This window comes from Oryx dammah, unplaced genomic scaffold (assembly GCF_014754425.2).
Source record: "Oryx dammah isolate SB20612 unplaced genomic scaffold, SCBI_Odam_1.1 HiC_scaffold_26, whole genome shotgun sequence".
NCBI classification, from domain to species: Eukaryota; Metazoa; Chordata; class Mammalia; order Artiodactyla; family Bovidae; genus Oryx; species Oryx dammah.
The window spans coordinates 58689317-58703182 of record NW_024070210.1 but is presented as its reverse complement, the minus strand read 5'-3'; the positions used below and the strand labels follow the sequence as shown (position 1 = coordinate 58703182).

Genomic DNA, 13866 nt, shown 5'->3' with positions numbered 1-13866 from the left:
TTAGAAAGCAATTTCTAAGATATCATTTTAAGAATCCCAACCCTTTAGTTGTCATTAGATAAAACAATCCTGGAAAGTGTTGGGCAGGTGGCTCCTGTGGATGTTCAAGAAAGAGGATGCTTGAGAGCACATTTTCTCTGTGCTCTGAGCTCCTGTGTGTGGGCAGTGCTGGAATTTACAGCCTTATCTACAGCCTGATTCTCTCATGATCACTGATTATTCTTCCCACTTGGCCTCACAGTCGCGATCTGGAGGGCTGAGAGCTTCTGTGAATAAATAGCTCTTTGGTTTCAACCTGAGCAGGGCTCCCAGTTCCAGATCTCACTTGGTGGGGTCCTTCCAGGACCTCAGAGATGCAGCTCTGACATCCTTTTCCTTCCCAGGCAGCAACTGGTCACTGCCAGCTGAAAAACGTCCACGCTGGGGAGAACCTCAGCCTGGGCAGGTGTGTGTATATGTGTGTGTTAAAGAATGACAGCCATTCCCACATCTCTTTCTTAAAGTAGGAGTATTATTCTTTAGAACAAAACTCTAATGTGACTCTTTGAAAGTGTTAAAAGTCCTATTTCTGCCTGGGGGTTCTGGATGAATACGTGAAGCAGCTACACAGTACTGCTTCCACAAGCTGTTTTCAGACATTTAGCAAATAGACTTAGGATAGTTTTCTCTCTTTCCCTCCTTTTGGTTGAGTGCAAATAGCACTGTTCTAATGTCAGCATCAAAATGTACTGCGCTGGGCACTGGAGCTGAAAGGCTTGGGCCTGACACATCATTTATCCTCTCCTGGGCTCCATTTGCCATATGTAGAGTGGGAGTAACAAGAATAATATTTTCCTCCCAGAGTGTGGTAGGCAGAATAAAGACCTGCCAAAAAAATGTCCATGTCATAATCCCCAGACTCTGTGACTATGTCACCTGATATGGCAAAGGGAACTTTACAGATGTGAATAAATTGAGGATCTTGAGATGGGAGATTATCCTGGACTACCAAGGGGGGCCCAAGGGATTTAATCACAAGGATCCCTTGTAAAAGGAAAACAGGAGGCTCAGAGTCAGAAAGAGACTGGAAGATGCTATGCTGCTGGCTTTGAAGATGGAGGAAGAAGAATGTGTCAAGGAATATAGGTGGTTTCTAGGAGCTGGAAAAAGAACAGAACAGATTCTTCCCTAGAACCACTTCCAAGGAATGCAGTCCTGCTGATACTTCACTTCTAGTCCAGTGAAACCCATTTAAGATTCTGACCTCTAGAACTATAAGGTGAAAAATTTGTGTTTTTAAGCTACTAACCTTGTCATAATTTGTTAACACAGCAATGAGAAACTAAAACATAGGGTAAATCTGGAATGCTACAGCAAGAGAACAGCAGAGAGGTTTAGACACTAGTGATGGGTACAGAGGTACAAAGTCTATATAGTGGTCTTAGAATAAACAGAAAAGAATCTTTATGTTTTCCTTAGACCCTTACAGAAAACGGATTGCTTTTATACAATTCCTCCACTGAATTTTAGTATCCTAAAAATATTTGCTGACTTTCACATTGCTGTCATTTTTACAGAATCTTTTAAAAGGATAATGAAGAAGTTCTTAGAAGCTCTACACAAAATGAAGTAGGGCTTATTATCATAGTATTTGGTGAGGGGAGAGGGAAGTACTTACATTCCATAAAGCCTTGTGAGATATACTTGAATACCCTGTTACCAAGAGTTCCAGAATACAGACTTTTAAATGTATAATGTGGAAATCATTCTAAAATACATTCATACTTTCTGACTTTCTTAATCTGAGCATATGCCCCAAGAACATTTGCTTTTGATTTTTTGGATTTTTCAGTTTTTCCAGTTACTCTCTTTGGTCAAGGTTGCCAATAGCCTCAATTCACTTTTATACCAAATTCTTCTTCTCTCTTCTAATGTGATGTCTCCAATCTGTTGCACTCTTTTCAAATGGGTCAATGAACTCAATGGAATTGTGGGTAAACTAAGACTAAGTGAGAGCCAAGTGACACCAAGGGCTCTGCTGTGAGAACATCACAAAAGCTTCTGTATCTTTTCTTTTTTTTTTTTTTCATAAGTCATTGTTGCTTATATCTTGATTCTAAGATGACTACCCATGTTGTAGGGTGGATATCTTAGTTCTGGAGAGATGGGGGGTACCGTAGATTTTTGCCACTCTGAGCCAGGTGCCATGAGATTCAGGGAGGAGGAAGAATAAAGCCCATAAACTCTAGGGCAGGGCCATGCTATGCATACCTGTGATCATGAAATCGACAAGCTCAGTTAATGTTTTTGAGTGAATGAGGATTCCTTTGCAAAGTCAGCTCAAGGCATATTTTGAAGTCTTTGCCTTGCGTACAGTTATTCCTTCTGTTTAGATTTCTCTCTCTCTCTGAGAAGTCTTTCCTTCCCTTTATATCATATTCATTTTCCCTTCAGTATGTTTTATTTCATGCCACTATTAGATGTAAGACAATCATATTTTCTATGAAAATATGAATTAAAAACTTTCTCTTAGAAACGTTTTTACTTTTAGAGGAAGCTGCTTGTTAGTTGAAATTAAACTAAATACTAGAATTAAGGTGATATTAAAAATGAAAGAGCTCATACATTTTTGTGTAAAATCTGGAAGCAATTTGCAAACATAGATCAAGAGTCTTTAAAATGTTCATATTCTTTAGTAATTCTTAGAATGTGTCCAAGGATAATGATCTTTTTATGCAAAGGTTTGTATTTTTTGCACAGAAGGTGCAACTCTCTGTGCTTTAATTTTCTGAAGGATTGGTGAGCTGCAGCTTCTTTTCTGCTGAGAAGGCTGCATGAAGTGGCTCCCTGGTTCTGAGAGCTGAGGGGAGTCAGGGAAAGATCTTTTACCAGCCAGATAATAGTATTAGTGAATTATTTGAGTGCTAGAAATATTATCTTTGGTCTATCTTTATTTTTTTCTCCAGATTTGAAACAAAGGGGAAAAAACGTACAGTCTGTTTAGATAGGTAGGAGAAAAGTAGGGGGAAATAAACAAAAATTTTCTGTCCTATTCTCACCCATGTCTAAATTTTTTTTGGCAGGAGAATAGACTTCAATACACAGAATAAGCCTGAGGACTTTATTAACAGAGCCTTGTTATATAATATTTTAAATAAATACTCTTTTGCAGATGGTTTCAGAGACTGTGACACAGCCATCACAGATATTAAATGAATCATTTAGAAATATATATATATACATATATAAACAGGCTATGGACCTTATTTTAAAATTTCATTAAAATTCTTAACTGCCTACAGTTAAGCTTCTTCTTCAGTCAGGATACTTTGGTTTAGATCTGCAGCTGGCTTTATTCTCATGGCAGTTTTAAGTCCATTCCCAAGAGCTTTGCTTTTAGGGAACTAACTAGGCTTGAATTCATGTAACAATGTGTTTTCCTTTCCTTATCTCTTTTGGTAACACATTCTTTATAATTTCCATTGCATTAAATTATTTTTCATTGTTTTCCTGATTCCCTTACACAAATCATGTCTTCCTTATGGTCCCTTTTCCTTTTCTCACAGTGTTTATCATAACTTGTAATTATGCAATATTTGTGTGTCTATTTCTTTAAGGCCTGTCTCTCTTCCTAGACTGTGAACTCCGTGACATCTGGGGTGACCTCTGCTCAACATTGTATACCCATATCATAGCATACAGCAGACACTTATCAAATAATGCCCAACAAATAGACAAATATATTTGCTTTTGAAAAAAAAGGTAAGAATTCACAACAAACAATGTGGACCTTTGCTCTCCCCCACATAATGTTTTACCTTTAGGTCAGCAGAAGGTTTTGTGATAGTTCAAAGGGTAAAGTGACAAGTGATTTCAACCTTGGACTAAATGCATGAAAATACAAGTTAGACTTGCTATCACATATGAAATTGTACCCTTCTGTGATACAGACTTTTTATTTTGAACCTTGGAAAGGGGTTAATTCTTGCTAAAAAGAACATAGAAGATTTTGTTAAAGTAGAAAGCAAACCAACCATCCCACCCACAATAGCAGCAAAGAAAAAAACCTCAAAAGTGAACCTTTTCAGGAATGGTAGGAAATGAGGTTAATAAAGTATAAATTCAGTTAATGTATCGAAACTCTGTTAACAGCATTTTCTCATTGATTTCTAAAAAACAAAAATGAGGTATAATTCTTTAGGTCTATATTTTTCTCAATGGTTACAGGCTGATCAAATCTCTCTCTCTCTTTTTTAACAAGCTATTTGCTATGTTATTTCTTGCTTTCTAAATCTTGTCTTACTGTTGTAATGAATTAGAATGAGGGAGAAACAAATAGAACAAACCAAAGTTATGGAGAAAGTATGTGTGTGAACTTTATTTCATCATGAGAAAATCACTTCTGTGCAGTAACAGAGAATACTGACATCTACACGATGATAGGGTGTTCTTTGTATTTAGATACATACCTTATATTTGTACACAATATATAAAATTCATGGAGGAAATTAATTTCTACAGTACAGTTTCTTTGTTGGAAGAGGACTTGTTCCGTTAGTTTCTTTTAGAAAATGACCCCCAGTTCTGTGACTGTGGTACCAAGGATCGCAGTTCCAATCCTGTAATTTATTAGACACCATAATCTTATGAACATTAATCGAAACTTAGAAACTACATCCTCCTGCAGGATGAAAAGAGAGACGTAAGTGCTCAGGCTGCTATGTTGTAACTGATTTTAGCAGAATAGTATGATTTCCATGATGCATTATGAATAGAAATAGTTTTCCCGTAGGTCTGGTGAACAAAGATTAACAACATTGCTACAAATTGTCTGCCTGCTCTGATGGCATGCACTTCACTCTTTAATCAAACTGCTGTATACACACATGGGAAACCAGGCCATTCCCCGTGAGGCCCTTCTGCATGGCACCTAGGAAGGCTCCTGGAGGGCTTTAGCACTTAGCTTTGGGAAGGCAATTGCTCTCAAGCTGGTAATTCTCCTCCCAGAGAGAAGCTGCCAAAATGAGGGTCCCAGAGGAGGCTCAGCTACCACATCCCTATAAACCCAAGTCAGGGTAGGTCACGTGGGCTTGTCCCTTTCATTGAATTCTTCTCTTTGAGTAGCATCACTCAGACACACAAGTGCTCCCTAAGTGTGGTTTTCACAGCTAGGGGCCTTGCAACCTTGCTGTGGGATTTAAGTTGTGCTTGTTTTTAACCATGTGAACCATTTTAGAGGGTGACCGGCACATGCTGAGGTTTGTGGGAAGTGGGAGAAAACGCCACCACAGTTCTTTCAGCTAACATTTTGAATGTGAACAAAATCAACAGAATTAGCTCTGCAGAGGGAAGTTATGGAGAATGCCATGGGACGGGGGTGGCTCCTGTGATTAAAATGACACCCAGAAGGTCTGAAAATGCTTTGGCACCAACCACAAATTCCTCACCATAGGTTGAATTTCATGTATGATGATTGCTTTTAGAGTGAAAATGTGAAGTGGCTCAGAGGTTATACCTGGCCATCAAATCCAAGCCCCTCTCCAGAGATGGGCGGCTTGCCTCTGATGACCAAGATATTTACAGTATAGCCAAGAAGCAAAAGTTCTCTAGAGATGGACCTGTGCAGAGGGCCCCGGCAGGCTAACCAAGCCTAGAGGGACTGGCAGAGGTGAGAATGGCCAGGTAATGCCAGGGTGCTGGTCTCCTCCTGTCTGGTGCCCACAGGGAGCCTGGTCCTAGTGCATGAAGGTTAACCAGGAGTGGCCAACAGGCCCTCTTGGCACAGCCCTGGGCCCCATACCCCTTGGAAACACATTCAGTTGGATAAATCCACAGCTGGAAAGGACCTCGGCCCCACCCTCAGACACGAGCAAGTGCTACAAAGCAGTTTAGAATCCTCTGGGCAAAACTGGCCAGTGACGTGTGTCATGGAGAATGGGAGCCTGCCCTAGAGCCTAGGTACCATTTGCCTCACACACCGCGGCACATTCAGGCCTTCACTTGTCAGCTTCTTCCGCTGCAGCTTATTTAGAGTGTTATCAAAGGAAGCCGCCGGCCCAGGCCATTGGAGCTGCTGCTGTGGACACTTTGGTCTGATCCCATCCACACACCATGAGCTCTCTAAATGCAGGAGAGAAACAGCGGCTCTGTGCCAGAATGCAGGGCAAGTCATGGAAACACTTGTGAATGTGGGCAGTGGTGGGGTTACCTCCGGGCTTGCCAGCCATTCTAGATGCCTCGCAGTTCTCGCTCTGAGGGATACTGCTGAAGGGCCTTACCCTCGGACGTCTGCAGGACCAGCGTCTTGCTGTACTGGCTGACTCCCGTTTTGTTGAAGGCCTTGATGCGAGCATTGTATGTGCTGTTGAAGTGAAGACCATCCACCGTGCACATGGTCTCCTTTCCAACATATACTTCCTGAGGGTCAGAAAAGATCGGGCTACCATTTAACTCTAAACTTGGCTCAGACAGTAAAGAATCTGCCTGCAGTGCAGGAGACCTGGGTTTGATCCTGGGGTTGGGAAGATACCCTGGAGAAGGAAATGGCAACCCACTTCAGTATTCTTGCCTGGAGAATTCTGTGGACAGAGGAGCTTAACAGGCCACAGTCTACAGGGTCACAAAGAGTCAGACATGACTTAGCGACTAATACAATACTTTGTTCTAAGTTATTCAGGAGGCAAGTGTTGCAGGATGGATAAGAGAAGGTGCTTTGGGGTCCGCCTGATCTGACTCATCCTGTGAAATACTGGGCTCTGAACTGACCTCTTTTAGCTTCAGTTTCCTTCTCTGTAAAACTGGGACAAAAATACCTATCTTATGAGGTTGGTGTGTAGATTATATAAGGTCATATGTGCAAACTGACTAGCGTAGTGCCTTGTATTTAGCATGGGTCTGTCAGCTCACTGAATGCTAGTTATTAGCAAATAAGGCTTCAAAGATTAAAACTGGGTAATTGGGGTCACAGGAGTCAGACAAGACTGAGCGACTAAACCACCACCACCACAGATAGCTATCCTTATTAAGCTGGCATAATATATTATATATAATATGATGTAATATATTCAGTATATTATACCTACTGAGCTGTTTATTCACCAGTATGATTTATATTTAAAAAACAGGTTTGGAAACATGAATGTGGTCTCTCTGGTATGTTTATAATCCACTGATAGCTTCAGGAACTGTCACAAAGATGACATTCAAAGCAAAAGAGTTTCGACGTGCAGGAAGGGAAATCATGACTTTTCAGATTTTCCCTCATAGTACAAAGGGAAGAGGGAGGAAACAGGGAAGGGAGGAAGAGTGATATTTCAAATAAATAAATAAATCCTAGCATAACGCATCATTAGCATAGGTTAGGTATTTACCTCCCTCTTTAGCTGTACATGTTGCAACATTATGCTGATGCAATGAGTAAAGATAATTTGAGTCCCAAGCACAGACTCAAATTGACAACTCCTTAGGGGGAATGCAAGGAAGACTGGTGGCTGGGGCTTCAGTATGCTAAGAATTTTATATGAATGATCCAAGTGGCTCTTAACATCAATGCATGAGGCACATGTTATCATTATCACCTCCTTTTTACAAATGAGGACCTGAAGGCTCAAAGAGGTGAGAAATGGGCACAGTCCCACAGCTTTAGGGGCGCAGTTGGGGCTGGAAGGCAGGCAGCCTGACTTCAGAGCTTGCAGGACTGCAGGTACTTTCTCTTCAGAAGGGAGGGGCAATTTCTATTCCGGGACTCCTTCATCCTTCTTCGATGGGACAAAGATGAAGTCCTCAGATGAAGGGTGTGCCGGCCCTGCTGGGTTGGGTCTGAGGCTCTGAGTTGGGTCCTCTGTGGTCGTCACCAGTTTGGTTAAGAAGAAGTAGGTTTGGCAACCCACTCCGGTATTCTTGCCTGGAAAATGCCATGGACAGAGGAGCCTGGTGGGCTGCAGTCCACGGGGTGGCAAAGAGCCCGACTTTGCGATTAAACTGTCAACCAGCAGGTTCTCCACTTACCCGGAACTGACCGCCATTGCCGTCATCCAGCTCCAGAATGTATCCTTCTGCGGGCACCGTGGACAGAGGCGGCTGTTTCCAAGACAGCGTGGCGCTGTTGTTGTGGGTGCAGCAGTCCTCCAGCTGCAGGATGGGAGTCGCTGGGACTGGAGAGGAAGCTAAACAGAAATTAGTGTAACCCTGACTTCTGTGGAGCTGTCAACACGTCAGCATCCAGGAATGCTCAACACCCACTGGTAAACAAGTGGCTGGACTAAGTTTCTAGCTTGGGGAGCAAGGGGACCCGAGTAGGACCTGCCTTACAGAACCTCCAGGCGTGGCAATCTTTCTTCACTGGTGCCTTTCCAAGCTCACAGCAGCGCTTCCTACCTTAACCAGAGAGGAGACGACTGCTGTATTCTCATCCACTTCAGCTTGGAAGGCCTCACCTCTCAGGGAAATGTTTCCCGTGGTGTCTGGATTTCCCATCTTGCCCACTAAAGCCTTTATAGTTCATCCATAACATGGTTGATACATGTATCGTAAAGTTATTGTGAAACTTAAACTGCATTTAATAAAATGGGGACTGCCTATGCCGAGAAACAACTCTGAAACCACTACGTATATGTCTAAGGTTCTTTCATTTTTTATTAGTGATTCCACTTAAGATTTTGTGCACATAAGTAGCTATAGCTGTGGATTTTTGAAAATTTGGTACCAAGGGATACAAAAGTGATTTCTCAGTTTTGAAACTTCTGAGGAATTTGACAGCATTCTTTCCAGGTAGCTGTGCCTTGAAAATGGCACTAGCCCAAGTCTGTTTTTGTGTTGGTGTTTAGCAGTCAACTGTGAGCCGGAGAATACTATGGGAACAGATGGGGGCTAGCAGGGAGGGTCAGAGTGTTCTCCTGACCTTGTGAAAATCTGTCACAGTGTTACTAGTCTCAATATTCCCCTCTCCCTTCTGTGCTGAGTCTTGTATGAAAACTGCAGATTAATAGAGCCTTCAATCATACAGACATACAAATATTAGGGAATGAATAATCCTAGTTCCTAAGGTATGAACTCAGTTGATGAATCTGGGAGCAGTGTTTTCACTAACTGCTTAAAAATTGTTTTCAGCACTAAAACATGATTTTATTTTTGTAGCACTTTTAACATGGGAAAGAATGGTTTGGACCACGTCCAGGGACATTCAGATGAACAAATGTTAATTGTGGAATGCCTGGTATGGTATACCAAAACTGAACTCAGACTGTCATGCCCTAAATTAAATCTGTTCCTTACCAGTCACCCCAACTAAGAAGAGAGTTACTTTAACAGTGGCTTAGAAAAAGGTTTTATGGTGGATAACCTAGAAAATAAAAGCAGGGACTAGAATATAAGAGATGTAAAGGTGAAGCAGGTCTATTATACTTAAGAAGGCTGATACATTACAAGAAAACCATGTCTAAGTTAACACATCAAACATAATTAAATCAAAATTATGACCGGTGAATTGGAGGTCATCAGTTTATGAAAGGAAAGCCTGTTTCGAGTTTCAGTGGCACAAGAAATGGAATCTTATCAGAGAACAATGGCTTTGCAGCCTCAGAGGTCCCAGAACACCTAGATTTGGAGGAAATGCACTGCTTTAGGCTTCCCTGGTGACTCAGACGGTAGAGAATCTGCCTGCAATGCAAGACACCCAGGTTCAATCCCTGAGTCAGGAAGACCCCTGGAGAAGGGAATTGCTACCCACTCCAGTATTCTTGCCTGAAGAATTCTATGGACAGAGGAGCCTGGCAGGCTACAGTTATCCGGTCACAAAGAGTTGGACACGACTGACTAACACTTTCACTTTCATTCACTAAACAGACTACAGGACTGGCTGGAAAGAGGTGGCAGAAGACAGAACTCCTTTGAATGCTTCTAGTGACTTTCTATGCTTAATAGGTATCATCTAGGAACCTGTTCCCCTGGAGGAGAGCATGGCAACCTACTCTGGTATTCTTGCCTAGAGAATCCCCATGGACAGAGGAGCCTGGTGGGCTACAGGCCATGGGTCTCAAAGAGTCGGACATGACTGAGTGACTAAGCACAGCACAGAAACCTGTTACTTAATGGAGGTTAATTTAAGGTCACTCTTTCAGTTAGAAACTTACTTTGTCATTAAAATTTTTTCTATAGTAAAAGAATACCTTTTAACATATTAACAGTGGAGTAAAATCTGACCCTGAATACCCTTTAGAAGGGCTGATGCTGAAGCTAAAACTCCCATACTTTGGCCACCTGATGTGAAGAGCTGACTCAGTGGAAAAGACCTGATCCTGGGAAAAACTGAAGGCAGAAGAGGGTGAGAGAGGATGAGATGGTTAGATGGCATCACTGATTCAAGGGACATGAACTTGGGCAAACGCTGGGAGATGGTGAGGGACAGGGAAGCCTGGTATGCTGCAGTCCACGGGGTCATGAAGAGTCAGACACGACTTTGGCGACTGAACAGTAACAACAACAAAATCTGACAAATTTAAGCAAACCGTTCTTCAAAAGGCTTCTAGAGACAGGCAGTGAGTCTCCCTGGGAAATACTTGCTCTTAACTGTTGGTATTGCTAAGGGCCTTCCATAAAATAACAACTCCTTGGACTTTCTTTATTTCATTATCTGCCTTATCAGTGTTCATTTTCCCTTTTTTCATGTTTCAGGCAAGTCTACATTTCACCAGTTTTAAAATCAACAAATAAGATCCAGAAAATGGTTTCAACTTGAATCACACAAATGCTTTCAATGTCTCTGATAAGAAACTCAAATTTCCCACATAGTCATAGATATAATTAAAAGATTCATCAAAATATAGTGTCATGTGTAATTAAAACATGTGAACTTCATTTGTAAGTACTCAGTGGGATACACTTTCAAAGGACAAGGAGCTAGAAAAAATTCTAACCAGTCTCGAATCTTCAGATCTTAACACTATCCCAAATTTAAACAAATGAACAAAACAAACAAAAAAAGCAAATTAAGAGAGAAAGAGAGAGGAAGAGAGAGAGATGGAAGGAACCTGGGAACATCTGCATGTGTCTAAATCTATTTCTCAATGTGCTGAGAATTATTTTTTCTTTTTCCTTATTTACCCCAAAGTGACATTGCATATAAAAGGAAATGTGATAAAATTACAGTCTTGTTAACAAAGACTAAGGCTGGCATTTCAGAACAACAGATTTTATACTGGGTTTTGTATCTTTATTACCCCTCTTCAATTTATTAGGTATAAAGTAAATGGTTTACAAGAATCCAGAGTATTTTCAAATTGATTTATCTCATGCTTTGGAAATGGATAGCATTACAGTTGCTGGGCTGAACTCTGAGAGAAAAGGTTTTGTTTTATTGAAATTCCTATAATTGGAGCTACAATAACTGTCTTAACACATTCATGATCATTCCTGGACATCTTTATTTTTCCTAAATAACTAGTTTCCCCTGACCTGATGAGAATTCTAGTACTCAGTATCCTCTCAGCCTGTGAAATCAAGTTTCCGGCTAAAAATTCGCTTAGACACAGAATGGTAGCTGTTCTTACTGACTTCCTTGGGGTCTGGTGGAGCCTCATCTCAAAATTAAATTCTGCCACTGTGGCCTGTTAATACCATAAGGTTTTCAAAAGTCTTACCTTTTTAAGGTCATTCTAGTGCAAATGATCTCTCATGATTTTCATATTTACTTACTTTTCTCTCTAACCCTTCAGACTGACAGCCCTCACACCATCCAGAATTCCTCTGTGCGGGATAACAAGAGTGTGGTGAGGACAAGGGAGAACAGGGAGCTGTGCGGAGCCGCGAGAACGTGTGTGAGGTGGAAACACTGCTGAGGGCCAGGCTGTGGGGAGGAGCTTATGTGTCCACTCATTTAATTTTCAACGCCAGCCCACAAGGTAGGTACTATGATGATCTCTATTTGTAGACAAGGGAACTGAAACATAGGAAGGATTCAGGGTGAGGCAGTGGCAGAGCTGGGTTTTGACGCCCAGCAGGTTGGCTCCCTGGGCTGGATGTTTACATCACTGCCTCTCCAGTCTGGGGCTCAGTAATAGTGAATTAGAGGGAGAGTACAGGCCTAATTCCAAGAGCAGTGTTTCTTCTCAGTTCCTATAATGTGAATGATAAAGCTTCTCAAGAATTGCTTGTATAGATTATAATAGTTCACCCTAAGAGCTGTAGTGGCTGGGAGAGCAGTCTTACTGTCATCATCTCTGAAGGTTCCTTTGTGGACTGTCATTCCTTTTTATGATGGTTGAACAATACAAATAGCATCTGAGGAAAGTTTAGACTTCAGCACAAGAATGGGCTGTTTCTGGAAAGCTGGCATTAGTACTTTGCTGAGGATAAACTTGCACATAAGGCTTTGAGGACATGAATTCCAAGCCCCCAGAGCATGAACAGATTTCATGCAAGTTCCCACATGTGGGGGCTTCCCTGGTGGTTCAGTGGCAAAGAATCTGCCTGCAATTCAGGAGATGCAGTTTCGATCCCTGAGTTGGAAAGATCCCCTGGAGAAGGGAATGGCTACCCATTCCAGCATTCCTGCCTGGGAAATCCCATGGACAGAGGAGCCTAGTTGCAAGAGTTGGGCACAACTTAGTGACTAAACCACCACCCCATGTATGCTCATCCCTATCTCTGCCAAACCTCTGGGTGGTTTTTTTTTTCCATGATCTATAGGAGAATCTGTTTAGATCACATTGTCCTTGCCCATGACCTTGGTGCATATTCAGGGCTTTTTAACATTCAACATGAGTTAATGGAGATAAATGTGTTCTTAGCCCTGAGTAGAGGCACTCAAGAGATTGATATCTGTTGGTCTATATGTTAAGAAGGCTTGATGGACTGTCAGGTCAATGTTTCACCCAGGGTCAGAATGAATACCCTGACATCTGGCGTTTTATTTCAGCACTGACTCATGAACCTTGGGATACTTTGTGTCCTTAAATAATTCTGGGGTAATAATATTTTTCAGGGAGAGAGTATTTATCTGGAATTTATCCTGAGCCAAGCAACAGAGCCCTTGATAGACTGGCAAAAAAGATATTAAAATTTCCTTCCCATGACCAGGTAAAAGTTGAAAATAGCAATTTAGGATTAAGGAAAAAATGTTTCTATTACTCTATAATAAAAACAGAAAACAAAGTTTAATTGGTTGTTGTCTACAAAAGAAAAGCCTGAGAGATCGGTAGTCTGGAAAGAGGGTAAGATGATTTTCTAATCAAAATGCAACTGGAAAAAGGCCCTTACATTTTGTGATGTTTGAACAAAGAGGGTACCAACATTCTTCACTCAGATCTCAATTGCTTGAGGGGGATGTGGAATCCAAAAGAGCAGATCAGTTAAATCCTTAGCTAATAAGAGAATAATTTTAGACAATGCATTTTAGTTGAGTAGCAGATGCTGTGAGAATATTTTAAAATGGGCAAGAGACCTATCTTCTCTGATGTTAAAAAAAAAGGCATCTGAGATAAAATTTCAAAATCCGAGAGATTCTCAAATTTTGAGTCAGGAAGTAGACAGATATTTTAGTTGTAAGTTTGAGTCACAGACTTAAATACCTATTTCAAGTAACTTTGAAAATATTTTAAACTTTCTACTAATCCACTTAGCACAACTAGAAATTATATATTAAAACCAACATATTGTTGGTCTTACAATGGTCAGATTAACACCATTTCAAGTGCTACTTAAATTTGGCTATTATTACATGGATATGAGGGTGCAATTTCTTGAGATATTTTTCCTGACTGTGAAGCTCAGTTTGCTAAACTGACTATGAATATCCTAAGAAAATAAAAAGACCAACAACGCACTAGGTATGGTTGTGTATCTGCTAACAGACATCAAAGGGGCAAGCAAGAGAAGTCTTAACTGCAGGTA

At 41.2% G+C, this 13866-nt stretch overlaps 1 protein-coding gene across 10 annotated transcripts in view; it reads right to left on the bottom strand.

Annotated features, from left to right (window-relative positions):
* Positions 1–13866, bottom strand: part of TRIM9 (tripartite motif containing 9) — a 119610-nt gene that overhangs the window by 17499 nt on the left and 88245 nt on the right. For 7 of the 10 annotated variants that reach the window (XM_040226768.1, XM_040226770.1, XM_040226763.1 and 4 more), the window contains exons 6-7: positions 7987–8144; positions 6258–6396 (exon numbers count right to left, since the gene is read on the bottom strand). In XM_040226768.1, coding sequence (XP_040082702.1) covers positions 6258–6396; positions 7987–8144 — 297 coding nt within the window. The remainder of the gene's footprint in view (positions 1–6257; positions 6397–7986; positions 8145–13866) is intronic. The other 3 variants (XM_040226769.1, XM_040226764.1, XM_040226761.1) reach the window with 1 other exon arrangement.